The 27,984-nt window shown below is 31.6% G+C and overlaps 1 protein-coding gene across 14 annotated transcripts; it reads right to left on the bottom strand.

The window, feature by feature from the left end:
* Nucleotides 1–155: 155 nt before the first annotated feature.
* Nucleotides 156–27,900, bottom strand: LOC143238184 (uncharacterized). Of its 14 annotated transcripts, none has more exons than XM_076478182.1 (5): nt 23,489–24,043; nt 14,386–14,567; nt 12,827–13,066; nt 8,549–8,600; nt 156–6,385 (listed from the first exon to the last, which is right to left on the bottom strand). In XM_076478182.1, the coding sequence occupies exons 3-5, from the start codon at nt 12,998–13,000 to the stop codon at nt 2,997–2,999; spliced, it is 3,615 nt and encodes a 1,204-aa protein (XP_076334297.1). In that variant the 5' UTR covers nt 13,001–13,066; nt 14,386–14,567; nt 23,489–24,043; the 3' UTR covers nt 156–2,996. The 14 variants fall into 14 exon arrangements, with proteins under 14 accessions (XP_076334297.1, XP_076334296.1, XP_076334299.1 ...); XM_076478181.1 differs by having other exon boundaries at nt 23,399–23,501; XM_076478184.1 differs by lacking the exons at nt 14,386–14,567; nt 23,489–24,043 and adding exons at nt 20,585–20,662; nt 23,399–23,455.
* Nucleotides 27,901–27,984: the final 84 nt, after the last annotated feature.

The following is a 27,984-nucleotide window of genomic DNA, read 5'->3' as shown; positions in this document are numbered from 1 at the left end:
ATATGCTGTTGCCCAAAATGTCTACTAAAGCATATTTGTATCTGTTAAAATGAATGTGCACGTGCATTTTCAGGAAAGAAACTGATTATCATAGATTAAGATATGTGGCAAAAAAATATACTCAATATTTGGAAATAATTATCACTCACCAATTATCTGGTACAAAAAAGAAATTATTTATTTTTCTATAACTGTTATGAATACATAATGCTTGTAGAAAAATAATGAAGTATCTGTATGAAAAATTCCTATCATATATCATTTGTTAATGATTTAAATGTAACAAAATAAGTAACCTTTTACACTAGACAAACAGAATTGAAGTAACCAGTAGAATGCATTATTAAAAATTTGTAAATTTATCCATATCCGATACTTCAAAACTGTACAAGATAATTGTAATTTAAAAAATAATAGGTGTAGATTTCAGCTAACAATTTCATAAAATGTTTGAATACATTGATTAAATTATACAGATATAATGAAAAATAATTACAATACTTAAATACAACCACCACCTTATGCTCCCAAATTACACATTTGTTAGATGAAAAGGACACTAGAAAAGTTGTAAAAAACAAACAAAATGTTTAAACAGAACCTTCTATGTTAAATATATACAGTTGCTTTACTATCATAATTTATTGTTTAATAAAAATGGAAGCTCGAGGTTATATGGAAGTAATGTGAACCAGTTATGAATACAAGGAAAGCTTTCTCCGATTTTTAGATATAACTTGACAAAACAATGACAGACTAAGAGAATAGATGTACATAAAAACATACACAAGTAATATTCTAACAACTTTGTAAGCCTTCAGAAACTCTATTAACATTCAGATTTTGACTCTCATCAATAACTCATTTCCAATTTGAAAACTACATAAAAATCAACCAGTGTATTTGGAAAACGTTTTTTAAATCAAGCAATAGAGTTCTTTCATATTAATACTTACAAATTTATTCCACACTCAGTCGTACCTTTTTTATCATATTTTCAAACAGATCGGTTGCACAATGTTTACAGCGAGATAAAGAAATTAACCTAAGCTATTAATTTTCAATATCTATAAATAGCAATGTTATATAATTTATATAAGCTAATGGCTTTAGTAAATTATTTAACCTTCTTACAGCGTAATTGAAACCATCATATGCTTACCGAACAAAATTGAAAACCTTTGCTATTTTCAAAACTCCAAGTTCTAAGAGACACTTAAGTCTATGGCAAGTTTTAAATGTTTAAAATTTAATTTGTGAAAAAAGTCTGAATTCAGTAGCAGGTAGCATAAAGATGGTGCTATACCTTATTGACAAAATCTCTGTTTGGGCATGAGGACAATTCCAATGCATATCAAACAGATGTGTAAAGACAAATGTTAGGACATTTTAAGTGTTGGACACCAGTTCTGTAACACTAAAATTTGATTCTGAAACAATTTTTACATGTTAGAAAACCCAATTCTTTTATTTTTATAAGGATGCACACATCAACAAGAGCAGTTCATTAAGATGCAGGTATTTAGAAAATTTGTTGAACATCTGATTATTATATGCTATATGCTAAAATTAAGGAAAAAAAGGCCTATTTTGGTTTTAATCACAGCACAGAAACAGACCTTTTATTTGTACATTTCAAAAACAATTTAGGTTTTAAATACATGCCACAAACCTACAAATCCATTTATCACCCATATATTCATATGCTATAAAACTTTACAAGTTCAATCATGAGACACTATAGCATATTGTTTTTATATAAACATAATAATACAAACATTTTTGTAATTACTTTAAAAACTTAAACTTCAGTACCAAACCCATACCTAAAAACAATACTTTCTTTTATCCCATGAACATATGAAAAATTGTTTCTTTTTATTTCTTTAGTAAAATACTGTTAAAAGATTGTATGAAAATTTAACAATAGAACGTTTCCAGTGTCCATACATTCAATGTAAAAATACACTGCATTAAACAAGATACTTTGAGATGTGCACATTTAAAAACTTAAATCTTGTTATACAAGCATGATACTTGTTATAATTCACATGATCACAACCAGAATCAAATTTTAACAGAAAGGTGGTGATGTTTTAAAAATTATTTTATATTAATTACACAGATGTTTCCTGCCTTGATTACTTGCACAATAAATTACTTTTCCTATTACTCCTAATAGTGATTGTTAGTGTTAACTCTGCAAGTTTTGAACATCAGTACAAGAAGCTAGATTACTTAGAATACAATAAAAGTTTGTATTCACCAGTATCATCACTGCAAATTATGATGTTGGATGGACTACTTACAGACTTCTAAACGTTACATCAAATTAGGAAATTCTATCCAAAATATATCATCCAATCACATCACTGTATTTCAAAGCTAGTAATAATGCCTTTATAATATTTCCACTCACTAAAAACTACTTCAAAGAATTTGGGTAACTGAGAATTCAGACTATACAACTAAGAAGATAAATTATAATGCACAGTGTACTACTTTAACAGACAACCAAAAACATTAATTAAAACACATATCTACATTATTAACATCTCAAAAAATTCAAGTCAACCAATAATAGTTACAATTAAAAAACTTAATGATAATCCTGTACATTTGCTGTTCTTTTTGTAAGCAAACGATGAATTGAAAATGCATGCTTTTAAACCACATTCAGGAATGTCAAGAAATAATTGCCTTTCACTAGAATTACAACTTTAAAGAGAGACTTGCATATAATTATAGGCAGAACCAAAATGAACTCCCCAGTAATTCAGTGGTATTGGTATTTCATGTTTTTTTTCAATAAGGACTTAAAGTCAAATAGAATGATAATGGTGAAGGAGACGACACTGATTCTGATTACCCATACTACAAAAGCTGTTTCTTTTTATGTAATTTGTTTACATTTTCCAAAAACAAACATCAAAACAACATTACAGTGATTTACACACTTCAGTTTTGCTCATAAAACCATTTTGATTAAATAAAGCTTATTCTTGTTTAGGTTTCAAAATAATACTAGTGAGTCTTTTTTGATTGTCCCACACAGTGTCATAGTTAAGATGCCAGGACTGTTTAATTACATTAATAAGTTCATTCACAACACTTCGTGGCCAAAAACCTGTAAGTAGTTTTAATTCTTTCCTTAGACACAGTCCTTTTACCAGAGATTTTAAATTACCTTTCCACAGAAAGTTGTCCTGAGGATTCATTATAACAATATTATTACAAGAATTCTGTTGTAACTGGCTTATGGCCAGATTTACCCAAAAAAAGCTGATTTCAGTCAAACAAGGAAGACAAGACACAATTTCAAACAAAAGATGGTGGAAGAAAGCTTCTTCGGTAAATAAACCCTGCTGCAAATCTTTCTCACACTCTATCTTAAAATGAAGGGACAAGTGTTCTAGCTCATGGCCAAACATTACCTCTCTAAATGCAAACAGGCAGCTCTCTGGATTTTTGATCAAAATACTACAAGTTGACAACTCCAAACGTTTTAGGTTTTTCATTTCACGTAACGTTTGCCATAACTGTGTAAACTCATCATCACCTATATCATCTAGATTCCTGTAGATAAGTTGCAGCTCTTGTAAGTTTTGAGCAAAACTGAAAGATTTCAACTGGGCTATCCAATTAACAGATGGTCCCTCATCTACTTGTACTTGAATTCCATCAACATGTAAACGTTTCAAGTTTTTTGAATGAATCTGGGTAGGAAATGACAACTTTGAACCTTTTATTCCAACTGTATGTAAATTAATACTAAAACAGCAGTTTACAATTTTTGTATTCGCTAAGCAACTTGTATTTAAACTATCAATGAGATTTTGAACAGTTTCCTCTTTAGAAATTTGAAAATTCCAACCTTTCAGTGTAAGAGTTTTCAGGCTTACAGTTGTTTTCACAGCAAGAGAAAGTGCATTTATAACTTTTTCCTTGGCTGACAGAATCATTGCAGAGCCTAGAAGGAGCTCTTCCAGTGTTATACACTTAGAATGAATGTGAAGTGTGTTCAAAAGGGGACAGAGATAATTAAACTTGATAAGCGAATTATGTAGAATGAGGACACGTAAAGATCTGTTTACTGTTAGTGCTGCAGTTAAACACATTACATCCTCCTTTTTTAAAATGTTTTCTGACAGATCAAGTTTCTCTATAATACACTGCTTATTATGAAGAAATCTGAAAAGATTATGATATTCGGACACATGTGAAGGTGAATCGGAACATCTGCCTTCTCTCCTAAAAATAACAGCTTTTTTAAGCTTTCGCAACAAGTTTTCTTTGTGCTTCGTATCTCTCACAGTGGACATTGCTAAAGATTTCACTTTTTTTTCTGCCAGAATGCTCGTAACCAATTTCCATTCCTCAAAACTGTATTTCATTCCTTTCAAAGACAAAGATTGTATGTTTTTACACTGCTTCAGACTTGACTCAAGGTTGTCTTTATGGACAACTTTTACATCTTTCATATGCTTTGTATGGTTTTGAAGTTGGAGAATTTTTAATGAACAGCATTTACTAAGGAGAGCAAACACTTCTCTTGATATAGCTTCAAGTCCAGTGTCAAACTTTATTTTCACTTCTTCTAGTTCTTTTCCGTCAAGCCCAAAGCAGCAAAATTCTGAAAATCCAGTCTTCAGAATGTCCATGTTTTCATATATTTCAAAACGTCCAAATGATGTGTACATTTTAAGGTCAACACTCACAATAGATGTATTTTTTTTTAAACCACTAAGAAGCTTATGGTATGCATCTTTTGCTGTGATACTGAAATCAAGGATTGTGTCAGAACAAATGATTATTTGTTTCACTCTACAGGTTGGACTTGCCAGAAGCCTAACTATTCCAGGAATGATACTTGCTGTAGAATGCATAGTTACCAAATTGTCCAACACCAAGTTTTCTGGTAGAAAATGTTGAAGAGCATGAAAATTTTCATCAGTATCTGTGCATTCAGAAGCAAGCTGACACACATGCTTAATGATTTCTGTTTGATTTAACGCTCCATAAATATCAAAAGGAAGGCAGCTTGTAAATTGATAAGCATTGTCTCTTAGCAGTCCCACTAAAAACACAAACATCTGAAGAGGAAGTGTTTCTTTCTTCATTGTAACAGACTGAAAAAAATTGTTGAGCTCATACTTCCTTTGTTCAGCACTTAAAGAGTTTAAGTAGTAGGAAGCTAAAAAATCATAAAATGAAATATGCATCAGTTCCAGTGTGTGTTCTTTACTCTTAGTTTGTGATACCAGATGAAGAAGACCCATTTCTTTTAGGCAAGCAGCAAACTTCAAATTATTTATTTTTGATTCTTCTAGTTTATAGTTTCCTGTCTTCAAAGCACAAAGACAGAGACTGCCTAATTCCTGTAGCATTTCATGAAAAACTGCTTGTTTTGAATACAAAGTCAAGAATGAGTTCCTCAAAAGATATCTTTCAAAGAAACATTCCAATATTCCCAAGTACACCCCTGTTGTAAAACATGTCTTATCCATGTCAACAGAAATACTGAGGGACTGATTTTGTTTCAGTAAGGCACAAAGAAAATGCAACATCATAGGGTTCTGAGTCAAAAACTTCAGACTAACATTATCAGTTGAAAACAGTTTCATAAGAAATGAAATGAAATTCTTTTCTTGCTCCGCTCCTTCAACGGTATCCTCACTGTGAAAAAACTGACTGAGAAATTTATTAACATTTAGTTCACTGATGCCCCGAAGTTCACATTTTCTGTCACAGTGTTTGATGATTTCACTGACTGCTACTGGTCTGGATGTGATTATTACTGTGGCCTCAGGAACAGTGACTCCACTAAGAAGACGAGAGATGGTTCCAACTGACTTCTGTTCCTCTGTCATCTCATCATATCCATCAAGTAAGAATAGTACCTCTGATTGGTGTTGTCTAATATAATCCCATAGCACATCTTTGTGACCATGCCATTTCAGTTCTTGAAGTACTTGCTCAACCACAGTATCATGAAGGTCTAAGTTCATGTATCTTAACTTCAAAAGAAACACTAATTTAAAGTGAGACAAATAACCTTCTTTTTCAACAGCCCAGTCATATGCCATTTTTTTCAGTACTGTGCTTTTTCCAAAACCTGGATCTCCTGAAATCAAAATGCGTTCCGGTGGGTACAAGTGGTTTTTGTATGGAAGTAATATCTGCTTGTAGCATAATGTTTCTGTTTCATCTACACACCAACCTTTGTTTCCAAGAACAGTCTTAAAGATTAATGGATTTATAAACAACTTTTCCAAGTGGAATTCCTCATTAGATGTCCATGGGAGTGGACAAATCCAAGCCTGTGTATTTCTAAAACACGTACGAAGGTATCCCACTAGATCTTCTAGTAATGCTGGAGGTAATACTGCAAAAAAAGCATGATAATTAATTCTATATATTTATATACACTAATTAGTGAGAATGACAACAGAAGGTTTTTTTAACAATTAACAATAAAAACAAAACTGCAACAAATAAACTTTGTTAGGTACTTCTATTTCACAGTTCTACACAACAATGAATAAATCATTTTGCCTGTCTAACCAAATGTAATCAGAGAAAGTATACGAGTTGTTTTTTGTTAAATGTAGATTGACAGGAAGTTCACATTCAAACAAGCCACTGTGTGCATGATCACACTCGGTATGTTAAACTCAACTTGGGGATAGCTGACGGGATTGTTCCTGTTGGCTTTACAGTAAACATCAGGCCCCAACCCTACCTGCAATATGCAATAAACATTCTTCTTACTTTAAATTTCGTTTTCTTTGTTTACTGGTGATTGCTTTTTTTTGTTGTTAGAATGTCTTACCCAGTTCAGTATGATTTTCTGCATAACATTTCTTGAAACCTGCTGTATTGTCAGATATCAGTGTATGTGAATGCCAATATAGTGTCATGTTTTTTGTCTTCTTTTGTTAGTGTGGTGTTCAGTAATTTCATGGCAGACAATTTTATATATTTATTAACTTTTAAGTAAAATTTCCACAAAATTATTGAAATAATTTATATTCATTTCAAAAATGTGGAAATGTCTCACTGATATCTCAGGCAACACATCCACATTTAAGACTGAGAATGCCTCAGTCACCTCTTGGCTCATGGTTTTAATCTTTATTTTCTAATCTAGTTTATAAATCAATGTGTGTATAGTTGTAAGATGTTTCCTATATCCCAGGATTTAACTGTACAAGTTTAGATAAAACTAAACAAATATATAAAAGCTTAACACCTTAAAGAAAAAGTGATAGTTGTGATAAAAAGAGTCACATGAGAAAGCTGTACTTAATACGTTTGTTTAGAACAACAAAGCTTTTTGCTTTCAAGGTTATACTTAAGTTGCCTACAGTATAAAGTAGTGATGAATGTGACCACCAAGCAGTAAAGTGGTCTTTAAATATGATAAAAAATCATTTAATTAGTTATAAGTAATTTACTCCTGTCTGTCATAATACAGGATTGAGTAAGAAATAACTAAAACATTTCTCTCTCTCCACTTAACTATTGAACATGTATAAAGATTTTGAAACAACTATTGATGGGATAATAGATTTATTTGGATGCTAAACATTTCTAACTGTGAAACATTAAGAATCAAGAAATTAAAAACTAGCATAGAACATCAGAAGTACTGTAATATTTATATTAAAATACTTGTATAATAATGTACGTACGTACATGGGTGTACACATATGCATTTATGTGCAATACACACACACACGTATATATATATGAATTAGCATCTTTTTAGAGTGGAAAAATTCCACACTGTGTTTCATCGTACAATAATAATTCTACACGTCATTATACCCTATTTGTTAAACATTCTATTGTGTAGCTAAATTTGTAAGACTTACCAAAACAGGATTAATTGAGTCACATGTTCATAGTGTTACTCTAAATTATCTGAAATATGAAGAGATCCCACAAAATCACATGCAGGATTATACATTTGAAATTCATGTATCTACAATTATAGTGCTAAAAATTTATTTAAAAAAAAACACATAGTATTGAAGTATTACACTTCGTGAAATGTAACTATTGAGGCTTGTGGTTAATTTAGTTAATGTTTTGTTTAAGCTGGAGACAAGTTACATACAGTTATAGAATCTAATGTTTATCACTGTTACTTTCCAAGTCCAGTCAATCAAATACTGGTCACTGGAAATCCTACCACATGCACTTTTTTATAGATTATTCAGATATTTTGTTTACAAAACTAATTACACATGCAAAACTTTTTACAAAAAAAACAGTCTAGAAACATTTGATTTTTAACTTTAAAAACTACAAAACTGAGAGCTTCCAATGATACATGTCAAAAGAGACAGTTAAATCATATGAAAAATAAGGTTTAGATTCTCTCCGAGATTGGGAAATGGACAATAGAATGACCATAAACTAACTGCAGTACAATAGTCCATACTTGAGATCACACAAATCTTGCACAGAAAAACACTTTTGTCCATATTTCTGACTTATAATCATGAACTTAATGGGTAACTTATGAGACACAAAGACTCACCACTTAGATTATTACTACTACAGTGTATCGAACCACTCCTGGGTTTTTCATCCTACAAAAAAATAAATTAATACATATGACATAATATGTATTAATTAAATAATATGCTTAATTTATAACACAGTGATGAACCAAAATAATATTTTTAACTTACAACATTGTGTGTACCAAAATAATATTTTAAATTTATAACACAGTGATGTACCTGAATAATATTTTTAATTTATAACACATTAGCCAATATGATTTGTGGAGATAACATCACAGAGAAATGTCCTTAATAAAAGTATTATTTAACTGAAAATTTGTTTTTTAAGGAAGAAAACATTGAAGACACATTTAAGAAATTTATAAATGTTTCATTAAAACAAATTATCACAGCTTAGTATTATTACATTAGTATACCATCACAAGACTCCAACTAATTTTAGTTTCTGTTAAAAGCACGTATATTTAAACCCACATCTTATTTTACTATTAGGACAGCTGTACTTATAACAAAACTACTAAAGCTATTCACTGCTGCTTGTAATTTTGAGTTACTGATTAGAGGAAGACAGCTAGTTAACAGCAGTGTAATACAATTATTTAAAACAGAACTCTCGGGAGGACATCAGAATAAACCTCATTACAATCTACAAGGCTTCTCCCAATTCATGTTATAAAATATGATCACAACTAAACCATCAAAATCCTCACCAAAAGAACAATCTTGTCATACATTTGATAGCGTCATAAAAATGACATAAGTATAAGTCTAAAATAAAACAGAGAGATTAGAAAAACTGTCATTTTACATGAAAGAAATTAAAGACCTAAAAGAGCACCATGTGGCTCATAGACAAAAAGTTACTTAAAGAAAAGAGGGTTTACAAGTAAATGGTGTGAATTTTATTCATTTTCTTTTATACTGGCATTCATTTCTTTTATTTAATCCAAACATTCAAAAACATTTCTCTTCAATGTATGTTAATATTTAAAAAGTATAGATTCATGTCATAGGAGCAACCAGTGCCAGAATACTAAGGAAGTGATAATGTATCAATACATACATATGGAGGTGTTGACACATCTCTACATAAAACATACTTCAGAAGAAAGTATAAAGTACAGTTACCTTGCTGTGTGGTACTTTTAAATCATGAGTTGTTGTGAAGAACAAGATGAACCAATTTCATTGACATCTGATACAGATATTCAGTGGGATCCACACAGACAGTTTAAATGGATAAACAACCAAGTGATAAACAAATGATTTGAACTTCGCAGTCATTTCAACTGTTACTATGTGAAGCTGACAACAAACAAAGTAACATTTAATGTCAAGGATAGTATGCTGATTGCTGGTATTCGGTAGATCTACAACTGACAAATGACATATATATCTTGTACCATACCCCTAGGAAGCTAATGGGAAGAAGCTGAATAAGGTTAAAACTGGACAGTTAACTTGAGCTATTAATAACCAATGAGCAATGGCTAGTGTCAGGCAAAGTAACTAACTAATCAAAATTACAGTTAAATCATTTAATGCAACCAATATAAATCAGTGACTGAAATAATAGCATTGTAATTTGTCATTATTTTTTCTATGATTAATCCAAGTTAGATTAGCCTAGTGATGGTACACTATAGTGATTGGTTGCCTTGTGATTCAAGAATCTTTGTTTTGATTCCCATTGTCACCAAACATGTTTGCTCTTCCAGCCTTTGGAGTGCCACATTTATTTTTCTACTTATGTAAAACTGTTATGGCCAGCTGCAATGCTCAATGACAATTCATTTTACTCTTCCACCAATTAATAGTAAGACTGACCTTACCCCTATGCTTGAAAGGTCAAACAAGTTTGATGTTACCAGATATTGAATCCAAAACTACTGATTCATACAGCAATCTCCTTAACAACTAGGGAAGAATTATAATGTGATGGTCATTCCTATTCTGTGGTTAAGAGTCAATAGAGTGTACTACTGGTCAACTACCTTTCTTCTGGTCAACAGTTTAAACCAGTAGATATCAGCAGGTAGTCCTCCTAGCTTTTCTAGGACTAAAAAAAATTCAAATTCTCACATAATAGTTACTGTGTATAACAGTATACATGCATGTTTTGCTTGTACACATCCCATGAATGTGATACTGTGGCTTAGTAGTTGTTGATTATATAACTAGTCATTCATAGCTTGTTATGGGTGTTTACCTTGTCTAGGATAAACAACAGTGTAGCTTTAACTTAATTTATTGCTCACTTATTACAAGTTAGGAACAAAAGTGTGATTTAAAAGAAAATTACTTCCATAAACAAAATAATGTCAACAAGTTAATATTCATTGTTATTTATTTAATTAAAAAAATGTTGATTGCCAAACAGCTTGCTCACTTAGCAGTTTTTGTCATAAATTACTAGACACAGACTAACAGCAGTCTAACAATATGTAACACATATGTTAACCTTTTTTTACATTAGAAGGACTCCTGTTTAATTACAACTAGCTTAAACTAGATAAAATTTCTTAAGAGGGAACCAAAGTCTGAATGTTCTCAAATGTTGCTAAAACACCTCCTAGTGCAGTAAGTTTCAGATTTATTTATTACTGTGCAACCTTTTGTGTTTTTGCTATTTCTTCCAGCCCATGGTGTAAAACCTAAACATGTCAATCGTTATTTAGTTATATTAGAATAGTTTTTGTGAAAATATGACTAAAGATATAACAATTTTGTCACAAACTGGGTACTGGAAGATGTCTAACATATTCAATAAAAGTTAGTTCAAAAATGTTTTAAGAAGAGCTGAAGATAGAGTCTTGCAAGAATAATCAAACAGTTAATTGATTAGTCAATCCTACTCACCACTCAGTTATCGTAGTACAAATAAACAAAGCATATCTGAAAACACTAAGGAATTTAAAATTGAGATGTTTTATTAGTTGTTTACAAAAAAGTACTTTTTCACACCTTTATAATTAGTAGCTGAAATACCCATCCTCTAGGCAGGTATAACTGCTAGTTCCTGCAGAATACTATTGGGCCTGTGGCCTTTTCTGGAATTGTCTGAAAGTTCTACAACAATGTATTCACATTTGACATTCAATAATATTCACCATCTATAAGAACAATTATTTTAGTTTAAAAATGAGTTATCATAACTTAGCAGGTTTTATTGAGGGATTTCTTTGTAGACACAGTCGTCAATTATAATGATTCACTTCTCTGTTGCAACAATGAGATTTTCACTGAATTAAAACAAATAATTTTTTAAGTTTGTTTTTTTATTGCTTTATATTTGAAATTTACTCCTTTTTGTAATTGATACTGGTTACATCTGAAACTTACTCACTTTTGTGAAAACTGTTTTATTTTTTTGCTCAGCTATAAAAATACTGTCTAGTTATAAAAACATTTCCCAGTTGATGATAGGTGTAGTAGTTTCCATGATCAGACTTTTGGATGTATATGTTGCAAGCTCCATTTTAATAAGATGTGATGTTCACACAGTGTAGAATGATTCTCATTTAAACAATTTTTTAGTTTTGGCAACTGTCAATAATTTATTTCAACAAATATATTGCTCTGTCACAGTTACAGGTTGCAAAATTATTCATCAATGTGTTACCAATCTCAATTACCAGTTAAAGTTTACAGAAACTGAACTGGATTTCCTTCAGTTTTTAGCAAAAAAAATAATAAACCTGATAGACTTAGTTAGTTCTGAAAGTTAACATATACACAATCCAGTCTACTCTCCACCAGAAACTACAAATAAGTTTATTTATGTCTCAATCAGTTTTTAATGTTTGATTTATTTTAATCTACTCTCTGCATTCATTATTTGCAAAGAAAATCCAGTTACAACAAGAACTACCTAGTTCAGAAAGTTTTTATGTGGGCTTATTTATACTTATGATTTACTAGAAAATTAGAGAAAAGAGTCCAACCAATCCTGTGAGGTTTTACTTTTCATTCATTTTCCAACTGTTGACTTTTATCTTGATATGAGTATGTGTATGTTTGTGTTTTCTTTTAGCAAAACCACACTGAGCTATCTGCTGAGCCCACTGAGGGGAATTGAACCCCTGATACTAGTGGAGGGCATTGTATGAGTAATAAGCTATAAAGTGTTTAATTACTATTGGAAGTTTATGGAAATTAATACCAATATTTATAAAACACTACTTACCAGAGGTTATTAATTCCAAATGTTAATTTTTACCAGTTAATAATGAATGAAAGTTAGGATCTTTAATTAGCTTGAAGAAAAAGATAATTAAAATAATCCTTACCAAGTTCACATTGTACACAATCTTGTTACCCACATGCACATGCTTACTACTTTCTATTGTAGCTTGAATAGGACAAGAATTATCTTGTAATGAAGATACTGACTCATCACATAAAAACTGTTCTTCTAACTGAGACACTACACATTCTGAACCATCTGTAACCAATTCATCCATTTCACTCCCAAGCTTAACTCTGAACTCAACAAAGATACTCCTGGTAGATCTGTTGTCTTCTTCCACCTATTTGTGGAACCACAACACTAAAATACTCTTTCAACAACCTTAATAAAGTAGTTTACATTAACAGTTAAATGTATATATCTGTTAGAAAGATATTTAAATTAAACTTACAGATTATTGAAGATTGTTATAACAAAGCATGCTGTTTCTTTGTAGTTTTATACATCTCAATTCAAAATTGTAATTACTGATACAAAATAATTTGAACTAATTTTATCTCATTATTCTGTTTTTTCCTAAAACTTTGAACACAATCATTCTTAATTAAATATTTGAAGGAAAGACTAATTATTCTTTAACATAAACATGTGGTATTTGAACATGCCTATTAATTCTTCGAGAGATCTTATTCCATTTTTACAAAAATATCACTGTATTTAAGACATAACCTAATTATATTGCAAATGGCTTAATCTGGACAGTTGGAAATTGCAGAGATTTTGTATGATATCTTACACAAATTTTAAACATGATGAATGAATATTCTTATATGACAAAGCATGGAAGTTAGCCAATTTACAAAAGAAATAGGAAATAATATAAAAAAAATAGGTAGCAGTTGAACAGAGTTCAGGAGAGTATAAATCCTCGAACACACATCAGATTGTAGTACGTGGAAATCCTCGTACACACATCAGATTGTAGTACGTGGAAATCCTCTTACACACATAAGATTGTTGTACAAGGAAATAAATATGGAAATATCATGTGAAGATTTAATGAAGACAAACCAGCAGCAACATTAGAAAAAGATGGAAAAGTTCTATGTACTACAACTATTATATTAAATTATAAAAAGGGGTAGAAACTTAAAAATATCTAAAAACAAAATTGCAGTTCTTTCCAGATTAATGAGTTTCAAACCTCTAACAATCTTAAAAACTATGATCACAGTCCCTTGAAAGTTCTACAACCAAGAATCATCCTAACAGCTCTTCTATGAACTCTCTCCTACAGCTTAACATGATGTCTTAAATAAGATAACTGAAACTGAATACAACATTCCAACTGTGTTATTGCCATCATCCTAAATGGATGACCTCTTTTAACTTATACTAAATATTTAAATGTTTATGACTTCATATTATGTTTGCTGTAAATCTCATTAACGTAAGTTTTATCGAAGTCTTAGAGATTCTGAAGCAGGTGCATCCATATTTTTTCTTCCCTTGCCGACATCACTTATAGTTCCCCAGCACTTTTATAATAATAAGGTTGAAATATATGTTATTTGATTAAAAGGTACCTTTGAACATTAATTTAGCTCACCAAATAACCAAATTACTATTGTATCTATCAAACTAACCCAATTAATTTACCTTGTTTAAATCCTGCTCTGAAAGATGTAATGTTTAAATCCTGCTCTGAAAGATGTAATGTTTAAATCCTGCTCTGAAAGATGTAATGTTTAAATCCTGCTCTGAAAGATGTAATGTTTAAATCCTGCTCTGAAAGATGTAATCTTCCTGAGAAAGAGATGGGCATTTGACAACGGTTTCTCCTATAAAGTTAGGAAACTTTATTACCCTAAAAACATTCACATTAGTATTAGACGTTTTACATTTCTTAACATTAAGTTCTTTATCCAGTCCCTCAAGCCTACTTCTATCAATATTTCTTGATGAACATAGTTGTTTCATCAGCTCAAAAAATACATTCACATTAAAAGAACTGTTTTGTAATAATTGGTTTATTTACAAAGTGTCATGACCACTCCAGTGTTTGTTGCATCCCAGTTACACTGATGTGTCTATGTGGAGAGAAAAACATAAACAAGAACACAGAATGATTGAAACATTATTATTCACTGTCCTTCTTTTTGGAAAACCCCAAAGGACTGGATAAAGAAGTGTTAAAATATATAATGAGCCTAATACTGGTGTTTTCATGACAAGTGTAGATGCAACCCAATATAATTTTTGTCCTACCACTAGCAACAGCATTTCTTTGAACAGTCTAAGAGATGAATCAACCAGAATACCAAGAATTTTTTATTCCATAACACTGAGCTCTAAGACACCCCACTTGTGACATTCAAAGTGACTGAACTCCATTTATCACAAGCCCCTATGCTCATCCACCCAGCTACTTTTATGTCCAATGACCTGCCTAATCCTTCAATTGCATAGATATTTTTAACTGAATACGCATGAGGTCAGCCAAATGATCCGATCTGCATAACAGAAAAGGATTGTTGACTTTTTTCTATTGTACAGTATGCACATTGCATCTGTGTAACTGCAAATATTTTGGTTTGGTTTGTTTTAATGTTGCACATCCACCACCAAGTCTTAGGCTACTCTTTTAACAATGAATAATGGAAATGACCATCACATGATAATGCCTCCATGTTTGGTGCAATCAAAATTCAAACTTGCAACCCCCAGATTGGGAGCTGAGCACCCTAACCATCTAACTATGCCATAACTGTCAGAACCTTAGAAATGTATACCTACAGTACTTATCCCTGTATACTGTGTCTGGTATTTGGTCTCTCTTACTATGAGTACTCACTAAATCAGAAATGTAGGGTCAAATGAGTAGTTGATAACCCTGACATCAAATGCCAATGACATGTTGGGTTATAATATAAAGGTCATATGTATTCTGATGCCCACATGTGCACATGGGTTAACAAGCTTTTTATTTGGCATCTTATCAAATGCTCCTTGAAAATCCAAGTATGCTAAATCTACACCTTTACCCTCATCTGCAATACAAGCTACCTCTTTGGAAAATGTCACAAGATTTGTAAGGCACGATTTCCTCCAAGAGAAACCACACTGACTATCCAACAAAATTACAAAAATTGTTAAAAGACTTTTATAAGCATCTTTTATCAGACTTTCAAATATATTTTCTGACACTGATGTAAAAGGCATAGTGCTAGAATTACCATAACAATTATGAAAAAAATAACATTAGTCAACTTCCAGTCCTCTAGAAACTGCTCATTGTTCAATAACTTGCAAAAAATAGCAGAAGGTATATGTCAAACTACAAAATTAAAAATTTTAAACCTTTAAAACATAATACAAGGATAAAATCAAGAACTATATTGACTAATGATACATAAAGATCACAAAAGGGTAAAAAACACCAGTAGATACCTTTTGACTTCACACTTCCAAGAACCAGCATTAGCTGATTTTAGAAAAACATTTTTGTTTGCTTGTTGGGACATAAGCTGAGATTTAAGGATATGACTGTAGATGTTGAAATGGCAGACTAATGGTTTAAAACCAAGTAAAGGACACAAGTTGCACAAATTTAGTTAGTTGGACAAAATATGTTATTTTATACAAGCACAACTACATGGACCCAGTCGGTTATGTGATGGTGAGAAAAGCGTAAAAACAATTATAAATATAAATTTCAAATTTCTAAATTAACATTAAATAGTCACAATTACTTATAAAGTCTTTGCTTAAATTCATACCTTAGCATCCATAAATGGAAGGCATGTTTAAAAAGTCACTAATTGTACTAAGCATATCTTTGCTAATTTTGGACATCAGCACTATAAAAAACATCTTTCTCATGAAAATTCTGATTTCTAAACAAAGAAAAATTGATTATATAATGAATCTATGTTATAAGAACTGTAGGTGTCCTAAGTAATAATAAATTTCATGAAAACAAAACTCTACATCCTATACACACTGTTTAGAAAGCAGGAACTATTGAAGGCATAAACATGTATCACAACAATGCTTAACTGATGTTCATTCTACTGTACCAGTTCAAAAATAATCAGTTACTGGAGAGAAGTTTTAATTCGGTTGTTGTAGATTCCAACTGTGTTGATGTCAGAAAACCTCAAAAGGCTTTCAATAACTAACAGTACAATCAAACAGAACACATCACCTGTTTCATTTTGACACTATATGGTATATATATGGATGTATGGCTGTTTTTTATTTTATTTTTAAAAACAATAGGGAGGGGTCCAGACCCCTCTCCTATATCTGCACCTGCTAATTCAGTATTAAAAAGTTTACAATTCATTCAGTTATTCTAGGCTTTGTCTACCTACTGCAATATATAACCCTCCAAAGACATCTGCCAATTTTATTGGCCATTTAATGCCCTCTTTCTCTATGATGTAATTGTAATTTTGACTAATCAACTGATGGTTAATCTAAAACAGTAATAATCAGAACAACTGATTTTGAATGCTCAATGATTTTCATAACATTAACCTCTTTAACCATAATTTTCTGTAATGAATGTACGTGCTACTCACAGATTATTGATTATTTGAAAGTATAAGTATGCCAAATCTATAATATACCTGCATCTAGATTAAATACATGTATAGCATTTTAAAAGATGGTTGCAAATTTATACGTCAAACTTCCCTTTTTACATCATTGTTGGCAATTTGTAATAATATCAAACATGTCTCAACATTCATTATATTCAGTCACAGAATCTCTCAACCACCGATGTGTGACACTATCTATATGGAAACTACTTATATTTTCTCTCTTAAAAAAATAGTGTGAACTGTCACTTCTATCACTTTACCAGTCTTAATCCAGTCAGTAAAAAAAACAAACTACAGGTAAAGATAGTTCAATCATCTAATGTTTTGTTTCTTTTTCTGCTCTTGTCAAAAGACTTCAATCATTTTTCCATTTCTTAATCTTATTAACCACAGGTTAATTCTAATTTAATTTTAAAATATAACTTTATGATGGAAAATCCACTAATGGAGTATACCCTACACCTTCCCTAGCAAAATCTGGCAATACCTGTTTCTACAGTTATTATTAGGAATTATTTTGAAGTTATGAGTTAATTACAAGTGACATGTTTTAAAGAAGTGAGTAAAGTGGATTTCTAGGAACTGAAACCTGTTGAGACTGAAGAGATAAAAATAGCAGTCAAGAGGTTGAATCAACATGAATTAAAACTGAGGGTTTCATGGGTGGAGGGCTTTAATGGGGAATTCTTACATTGAGACCAGTTTTGTTACTAATAAGCCGTGCCGAATCGAAATAGTCCTATGGCCTAGGCACCTTCTGTTCGTAGGCCCTACCAGCTGTATAAGTTAAACCAAAAATTAGATAAATTATAGATGTATAAGTTATAAATTCAGGTTTGAAATTCTGTAGGCCCTATATACTATGCTTGTTGTGTTGAATAAATAATCTGGCCCTGCTAATAAGAATATTGTTTTAAATGGTTGGGACTATATAAAGTCAAGTTATTAAAATATGAGATGGTTACAAGTGTGGGGGGGGGAGATATATTTGGTTAAGATTGATTACACCATAATTATATTTGATGTTTTGCTAGATGTTAAAATAAAAAGATACAAATTGTGTAATTACTTTCAGAAAGTCAAATGTTGAGGCTATAAGACAAAATGTTTACCATTAATAAGTTGAGATAATGAGTTAACGTATAATATGGTGGATAATTTTGAATCTTTTTAAAATATATTGCTTCTAATGTAAAAACTTTTCTAAAAAAAAAGTAAAGAAAAAGAACACAACAGATATAATAAACATGAGAAAAGGAGCAAGTCATGAATAATTGCACCAGGTTTAAACTGACAGTTACCTTGATAGATTTATAGAGCTATTACCATCCAATAACATATTTATTTTAAAGAATGTCAAGGTTTAGTAAAATTGGACAATTAAAAAGTTGCTGATGATAAGCTATTTGTCAAAATAAAGAGATAATGAAGCTTTTAGTTATTACATTTTGTTTCTACAGAAAGATATTAATCACTTCATGAAAAGTAGAAAAAATAACAAATAAAAAATAAACAAACTACCAAGAATAAAGAGAATTTTTCTGGGATTTCAAATAAGGTCAAAGATAAGACTTTTAAATTTATTACAGGTCAATATACATTTAGAAGATAGATGATAGAAGAGTTGTTAATGCTATTCTAGTTTTTGAGAAGTGATAGGAGTTGCCCTAGAAATTATAGGTCACTTAATTTTTTATGACCTTAAAAATCTGGAAGATCCATGCTTGTTATTAGCAGGGTACATTAATGTTCAATAATTAGGCCTTTGGTTTTTTCTTACATATTTATAAGAGCTATTATTAGTAGAAAAGTAAAATTTGTTAATGACATTGAACAAATGGTATTTCTCCATGATGACGAGGAAACCCACTTGTAAAGAAAATTATATATGTGTATATGTATATTATATATGTTCGCTCCTCTACATAGTGCTTTCTCTACCCATACCAGCCGTTTTTACATATATAAATGGTATTTCTATATATGTATATTATAACAATAAATTTTTAAGCCATAAACAAAACACATTAAAATTAAATAAAATATGTTGCATATTTTAAAAGGATCCTAGGGTGCAAGCTACAATGTAGGATTATAAAATGTATCCTAGGTTTTGAGGTGACTATGGAAGTAGGACCCACATTGCAATGGGGATACACCATCTATCAGTCTTAACCTCCAATTTGCTAGTCTTACATAATAAGATTAGAAATTAGGAGATCAAGATGTGGGTGCTCAAGCACACAACATCTCACAACTATATCACCCTTCACTGCCTGTAGACTGTTGTAGGAAGATGACTGCTCTCCCAAGTTAAAATAAGAATAAGATAAACACAAAAAGATAAATTAATACATAGCACAAATAATTCTGAAATATATAATGTTATTGATGCCATTTATCCAACAAAATTAGAAATTGAAGTATTTTCAATTTCTAATACAGATACACATTATTTAGATTTAGAAGTTAAAGTAATTGATAAAAAGGATATCAATATAAATATTTTTGGCTTACTCTCCTTACACAGTAATGTTCCATACCAACTTATTATAAACATTATAACTTCACAGTTATTCAGATATTGTAAAATGTGTAATGAATTACAATATTTTATTAATGTTGATATATTGATATGAAAATTAATGGTTAGTGGATTTAATAAAGAAATTTCAGATAAAATTATTCTGTAACAAATACAAAGTAAGTAAAATAAGAGAAATTCTACTAAAAATTACTTTTTATTAGATAAAATTACTTTTAGTAATTTTTAGTTAAAATAAGGTAATTTAAGAACTTGGCACTACTTTATGTGGATGTACACCTTGAGCCACTTATAAAAACATAACAGTCACAGTAAATTATTACTTTACTGATGTCCTGTTAATTAGTGCTTCTATCATATTGGGGACAGAAATACTAACTTAAACAGGTAAGTTTCATCTTACTTACCCCCAATCGGTAGTACCTAATTTTCATTTTTTCTTATTTTATTCATTTATCTTTATATATGTAAAAACAGCTGGTATGGGTTGAGAAAATTTTTATGTAGAGGAGTGAACAGCATTTCAACCTTCTTCAGTTAATGTCAGGTTCACAAAGAAAGAAAAAGGTAACTGACCGACAGCTGACCATATGTTTGAAGGGGGTCGTGTAATTGAGGGTAGGAATGTAGAGGGTATGCTTAGATGTTTGATTATATTTTGAATGTCATATTTTGTTACTAGGTTTTGACAAATGTTGGTTACTTTTCTGCTGATGTCAGGAATAGATGGTATTTTTCTGCCTCTACATCTGAAGGCATGCTACTGCAAAGGCCAACCACCCTGTTAGAAAAATAAAACTTTTTTTAACTGACGATGACTCCTACCCTACCAAAATCTATATTTGTGTCCCTCAGTCCCACTATTCTCATTGTTAAACATGAAAAAAGATGATGCATCAACACTGTCAATTACCTTTACCATCTTAAATGCTTTAATCAGATTCCCACTAACTGCTTTTTTAAAAGAAAACATTACGAAAGATTTCAACCTCTCTTCATATGACAACCCCTCCATCCCATGTGCAATTCTAGTAACCCTTCTTTGAACCATTTCAAATAATTCAATGTTCTTTCTGAGATAAGAAGCCTAAGACTGAACACAATATTCCAAATATGGCCTAACCAGTAACCTGTACAATAAAATTATAACTTCTTTAGACTTGTATTCAGTATTTCTGTAGATACAACCTAAAATCCTATTTGCACTACCCCTAACAACAACATACTAGTTGAATGGCTTTAGAGACTGATCAACTATTACACCAAGATCCCCTTCATTCATAGCATTGTTAAGATTACATTGCATTTAGTATAATTAAAGGCCATCTGCCATCTTTTGCCTAACTCACTCAATGATCTGAATCATTTTGTAAGTCAGCCGCATCCTCTTCACAGATAACAACACTCATAACCTTAATATCATCTTAAAAATTTATTTCATTTATTGACCAGCCCATTATCTGTCTCTGATATAAATCAAAAAGAGCAAAGGTTCTAAGACTGTGTCTTGAGGTACTTCTCTTGTAACATTAATCTAGTTTAACTGATGCCATTTGTAACAACCCTCTGCTTTCATCCATCCAGCCACTCTTCTATCCAATTTGTTAACTTATCCCCCATACCTTCAGAGAGAATGTTCTTTAGAAGCCTTTTATGTTGCACCTTATCAATTACTTTCTGAAAACCCAGGTACACCAAATCGACACCCTTACCCTCATTTACATAAACAGTAACCTTTTCAAAGAGCATCAAAAATATTTGTAAGGCATAATTTTCCCTCAGTGAAACCATGTTGACTATCCAATAAAATTCTAAACTTGGTTAAATAACTTTGCAAAGCATCTTTTAACAGACTTTCAAAACCTTTTCTCACAACTGTTTAAGCATCACAGAATGACATAGGTCCATTACTGAGATATGTGTTAAATGGCATTTAATTTTCATAAGTACAAGGTAATTGCATCAAAGTTATAATTTCAATCATGTTTGATATAGATGAGAACCCATTCAATAGTGAAAAAGCCTTGACACATTGAAGGATAAGTCACTCAGGTCATCAAAACAGTGCTTTGAGACTAGTAACAAATTAATACATTTTAAGAAAGATTTGTAAACCCATTGGTTATAAATCAAAAGAGACAATTTTCTCCATATAAAAAATTACTAATTAAGCCTCACATACAATATTGTATACAGTTTTTGCATCTTCATAACACTGGTTTATGGGAAATGGTATAAATAAAGGCTAGTGGGATAATTCCAGGGATAGAAAGGTAAAGTTATTGGTACAGATAAAGATACATTTAATCTTGAGAAATGGGAACACGAAAATTTTATTTAGCTTCACAAGGTTATAAATGAGGCTGGTAAGATAGATACCTCTAATCACTTTGAGGATATTACACATTTTTTTTCCCCAAAAACCACATAATTTTTTCCAATATTCTCAATAAAATCTACTACAAACCTTACTTAATTTGTCACCATATATAACAGGCTGAGAAAGTTTTATAATTGCTACTTTAGTGAAAAAAACTCAATAGTCAAAACAAAACTAATTTTACCCTCTATTGTTTTTTTCTTTTCTTTCCTGGTGTTAATCATTTACATTTTTCTTAATCTGATATCACCCAAAACCTCTAAAGGTATTCCAATACCTTTAGAACACTTATTTAGAACAATATATACACAAGCATTTCTTTGTTCTTTATTCGGAAAAAATTACTAATAGGACAAGATGATGCAAGTTCAAGATTTGGAAAATATAGGCCATGTTCCAGTTAGTGATGTTGAGAAAACCCTCTTGTAGAGAAAAATATCTATGTACAAACGGCTCAACCCAAACGAGCCATTTTTACATAAATACATGTTCCAGTTAAATCAGTTTTTTCTGTAAGAGTGATTAGTTTATGCAACTCATGGACAGAATTAACTGTCATCAGCTGCAATGAACAACAGCATTTTATGAGGATTTACTCAATGGAATCTAGAAGTTCCTGAATAGTAAAAGGGAGAAATAAATTTTATTAATTTTCTTTTGTTTTTTTTGTGAAGGGACAACCTTCAAGTTAAAGGACCAAGTTGTCTCTTACTGTATATATATATTAAATATATATCACTGCTTGTACACTGCTCGTTACACCTTTATTTTTAGGCTTTACTTGCCCCTAAAATTTACATTTTATTTTTACTGCACAATATACAATTTGTATTAAAAATGACAGAAAGTTGTAAGTTATTTGTATTTTTTGCCATCATTTGACAAATTCACATTGCATTCAATTTGAACTTCCTTGTATAAGTGACTACGTTATATTTACAAGTTTAAACGTGCAATTTGTCGATACTCTTCTATTTGAGCTTCGAAAGAATTTCAATACCTTTTCCAACAGTTATAAATATTCTGCTCAGGATCATTTCACAATTATTAGGTGGTCAGAAATCGCTTCAACTTTCGAATTTCTAGTTCTACTATGACTAATTACTATATGTATTACTATATAAAATTTTTACTCACCTTATCAAAATAAAAATTTTAATCACGATTAATGACTAAACTAATCCAAATTATCCATCTAATTTTATAAGCCTACAACGTCCGGCTAACCTGGTGTCATCTGGTGCATATATTCCGTATATGTTTTTCATAGTTATCAGAGACTGTGTGTGTTTTTCTTATAGCAAAGCTACATCGGGCTATATGCTGTGTCCACCGAGGGGAATAGAACCCCTGATTTTAGCATGAAAATCCGTAGACTTACCGCTGTCCCAGCGGGGAACTATTAAAAACATCAAACCTCTACCCTAACAACGCTTCATTTATTTTGGTGTAGTATTTTTACCTCCTATTATTACTAAAATTAATCTCTGCGTAAGTGTCTTTTTGTATAAGTTCTTGGCCCGGCATGGCCAAGCGCGTAAGGCGCGCGATTCGTAATCCGAGGGTCGCGGGTTCGCGCCCGCGTCGCGCTAAAACATGCTCGCCCTCCCAGCCATGGGGACGTTATAATGTGACGGTCAATCCCACTTTTCGTTGGTAAAAGAGTAGCCCAAGAGTTGGCGGTGGGTGGTGATGACTAGTTGCCTTCCCTCTAGTCTTACACTGCTAAATTAGGGACGGCTAGCACAGATAGCCCTCGAGTAGCTTTGTGCGAAATTCCAAAACAAACAAACAAAACAAGTATAAGTTCTATCGTGGAGGTATGAAGACATATTATGTTCCCCTTATTTCTATAATGATACCTTTTTTTCCTATTTTTTTATTATTTCCTCATTTTAATGTTGACAAATTAGTCCGGGACTGTGATGGTGAACTCACGACACGCTGTTGTTTTTTGTTGACACGCCTAAATTGACATTTTTATCGTTCAAAAGTTAAACAAAAACTATAAAATATGAAAACCAATTGAATCAAGAGACGTTTTTAATTTCATCTAATTAAATAGGAAATGGTTATATATATATATTTTGTAAATAAACATGCAGTTCTCTATATTTGATGGCTGCTTAATTACATGTTATTGTTGTTAAATTTGGTTTGTTTCGAGCAAAGCTGCTCGAGGGCTATCTTTGATAGCTGTCCCTAATTTAGCAGTGTAAGAGCTGCTCGAGGGCTATCTTTGCTAGCTCTCCCTAATTTAGCAGTGTAAGACTAGAGGGAAGACAGCTAATCATCACTACCCACCGCCAACTCTTGAGCTAGTCTTTTACCAACGAATAGTGGGATTGACTTTATAACGTCCCCACGGCTGAAAAGGCGAGCATGTTTGGTGTGACGGGGATTCCAACTCACGACCCTTGAATAATGAGTCGAATGCCTTAACCTCCTGGCCATGCCAGGCTAGGTTGGATTTGAATTGAAATAAGTTACCATTATACATAGTATGAAATTAAACATTAATGTTTGCTAGTAGATATGAATTATACGAGTATATTCATAATTCAGATGTGGCCAGCTTAATTTTTTCTTTGTCTTTAGTCTGTCTATGGCGTCGTTTTACACGAGATTTTGATTTAATGAGTCTAATTAAGTAATTATTAATCACTTTTGCATGGTGTTATGTCAAATTATTAATTACTTTGAAGTATTATTGATATTATTGTTTCGGGAAATGAAAATTTATCTTCATTAACATTATTAACTGTGGTATCGTTTAAACTAATTCGGCCTATCGTTAATTCATCGTTTTACTTGTTCTAACATTCATTTGGCTCATTACATATTTGTGTTAACGATTCTGAATTGCAATTGTTTTTTTTGTTTTTTTATTTCAACCTTATGATAATGGCGAAGTTAGTAAAGAAAAAATAAAATTCTCAAAGAAAGGAAACGGAAGGAGCTTTCAAGATTGGTGGACTGAAAAATATGGCGTCATTGATAACGAACGACAAAGCTCTGTGCATCCTGTGTACTAAAACACTTATGAGCAAAACAAGGAATGTGAAAAGGCATTTCGAAACTAACCACCAGTGGCTTCTAGAAAAAAGTGAGCAAGAACGTAAAGAATATATATTACAAATGTTAAAAGATAAACAGTTTCAGTCAGACAACTTGCTTAAATTTGTAAATGGGCCTCAAATTTATTGTATGCAAGCTTCAGTATTTCACATACTATTGTCCAGCATGGAAACTCACTTACAGATGGAGACTTCGTTAAGGAAGCTTTTCTGAAATGTGCACCATTTTTATATGATGATTTTCAAAATAAAACTGCTATTATTTATTGTATTAATAACTTACCAATTAGTAGAAATACTATTAAAGACATAGTGATGAAGATAAAATGTGATATAAAAAAATCACGTGAAAAAACACTTAGATGCATGTGATTTCTTTTCTATTTGTCTCGATGAGACCATCGATGCTACGTCATCGTTTAGATTAGCTATTATTTCTAGCTGTCTCAGTGACAATGCAATATATGAGGAATTATTTAAGTTAGAAAATTTGTTTATGTATACAACAAGAGCTGATATATGTAAGGCTGCAGTCAGAATGTTTCGTGATAAATAGATAGATGTGTCAAAAATAGTGGGCCCATCATGGCCAAGTGGTTAAGGCGATTGACTCGTAATCTGAGGATCACGGGTTTGAATCCCCGTCATACCAAACATGCTTGCCCTTTCAGCTGTGTGAGCGTTATAATGTGATGGTCAATCCCACTACTCGTTGGTAAAAGAGTAACTCAAGAGTTGGCGGTGGGTGGTGATGACTAGCTGCCTTCCCTCTAGTCTTACACTGCTAAACTAGAGACGGCTAACGCAGATAGCTCTCGTGTATCTATGCGCGAAATTTAAAAAAAAAATAGTGTCAGTTACGACAGATGATGCCCCAAATATAATTAGGCGAAAAGTTAAATTTGTGAGACATTTTACAGAAACTGCTGGTCATCTGCTTGTATGCTTTCACTGTATCATACACTAAGAGGTATTGTGTGCAAAGGTAGGTTTAAAAGAAGTTAATGATGTAATGGCAGTTGTTACAAAAATACTCAATTTGATAGCTTCACGGGCCTTGCACAAACGAGAATTTATGGTACTGTTAAATGAAGTTGATTCAGTTTATGTGCGATAGCTAAGTCGCCGCAAAGTACTTGAACGTTTTATGGAATGTTCAAATGAAATCAAGCGATATTTAGATATGAAAAATATAGAACAATTTCCTCACTTAACTGATGTAGCTTGGCTCAGTAGACTTATGTTTTTCACACATTTGTCATTACATTTGAATGAACTCAATATTAAATTACAAGATTTTGAAAAACTATTGCTATAGTGTTTGGCTGGATCAAAGGTTTTGGATGCAAGCTCAACATTTTTAAACGTGACTTGGAAAGTAGAAGTGATAAGTACTATCATAGGTTGAAAAAACATTTTGATGAAATGAAGTGTCGATACAGAGACGACTTGGAACAAGCTCGAGAACAATTTGTTGACATTTTAAATGCTATATTTGAACAGCTTTCAACAAGATTTGTGCAGTTCAGGGAGTTAGAAGAAACAATAAATTTTATAAAATCTCCTGATAAAGCTGTTTTTACAAATCCGAAGTTAGATTTTATTGAATGGTTAGATTTAAACATCTTTGAAATGAAATGAGCAAAGTACCAATCCAGCTCTGTTTGGAAACAAAAGTTAGAAACCCTAGAACGAGACCGCTTGCAAGAATCTGTGAATAAGAATTTTGATAATGAAATTCTGAAAGTGCGGAACTGCATCCTGAAAAGTTTTGACACTCTAAAAGACTTGCCAAAGCTACAGTGACAATTTTTTCCTTAACTTACTCGTGCGAAACTTTGTTCTCATCTTTGAATAACATCAAAACGGACAAGAGAAACAGATTGGTTCATGATGTCAGTGCTGCTTGAATTGCATTAAAGTGTACAAATTACGTTCTTTCTTCATGAGTACAACAACAAAGAAGTCACTAAATAAAAGGTGTAATTGTAGTTTTTATTTTAAAACATTTTTATTTGTTGTTTTTTTTCCTGTATTGTTCAAATGAGCTAGAATAGGTAGTTTTATTATTATAACTGCTATGTTCCTTTGATAACTGATCGTTTATGTATGTAACACGCCACTTAAATATGATCACGAAAAATTTTAATTCTTGACATACAGGGTTGGAAAGGTTTTAATATTACCTTGCTCTAATCGGTTCAGTTTTTTTTGTTTTAGTGTCTCGCTGGCAAACAATAAGTCTATCGATTTACAACACTACAATCGGGATTTCGATTTCACGAGGTGGTCTTGTTTTGAAAAACACACTCACCTTTTCTTAGATGACGTTTTATGACCGTAAGGGTACTGAACTGTGTTTCTTGAGCATGGGTTAAACTAGCTAAAACAAAAAAAAAACTGGAATATCCTTTGCTGTCCACATTATGGTATCAGTTGAACCTAATAACAAATCATAGTTGCCAGTGGATAGATATCACGAAATCACACTGTCTCTGGACAAAGAAAATGAGAAATCCACGCACACTTTCTTCATCCAATTATATTCTAATTTGTTTTCAATGAATATTTACTTTTCTAATGTTCCTGTTTGTTATCACGATTTTCAGTCTTCAGAGAAGAAAAAATAAATATTAAATATTGACT

Source organism: Tachypleus tridentatus, chromosome 13 (genome assembly GCF_004210375.1).
Source record: "Tachypleus tridentatus isolate NWPU-2018 chromosome 13, ASM421037v1, whole genome shotgun sequence".
NCBI classification, from domain to species: Eukaryota; Metazoa; Arthropoda; class Merostomata; order Xiphosura; family Limulidae; genus Tachypleus; species Tachypleus tridentatus.
The sequence above is the reverse complement of the archived record's forward strand: the minus strand, read 5'-3'. Positions and strand labels throughout refer to the sequence as shown.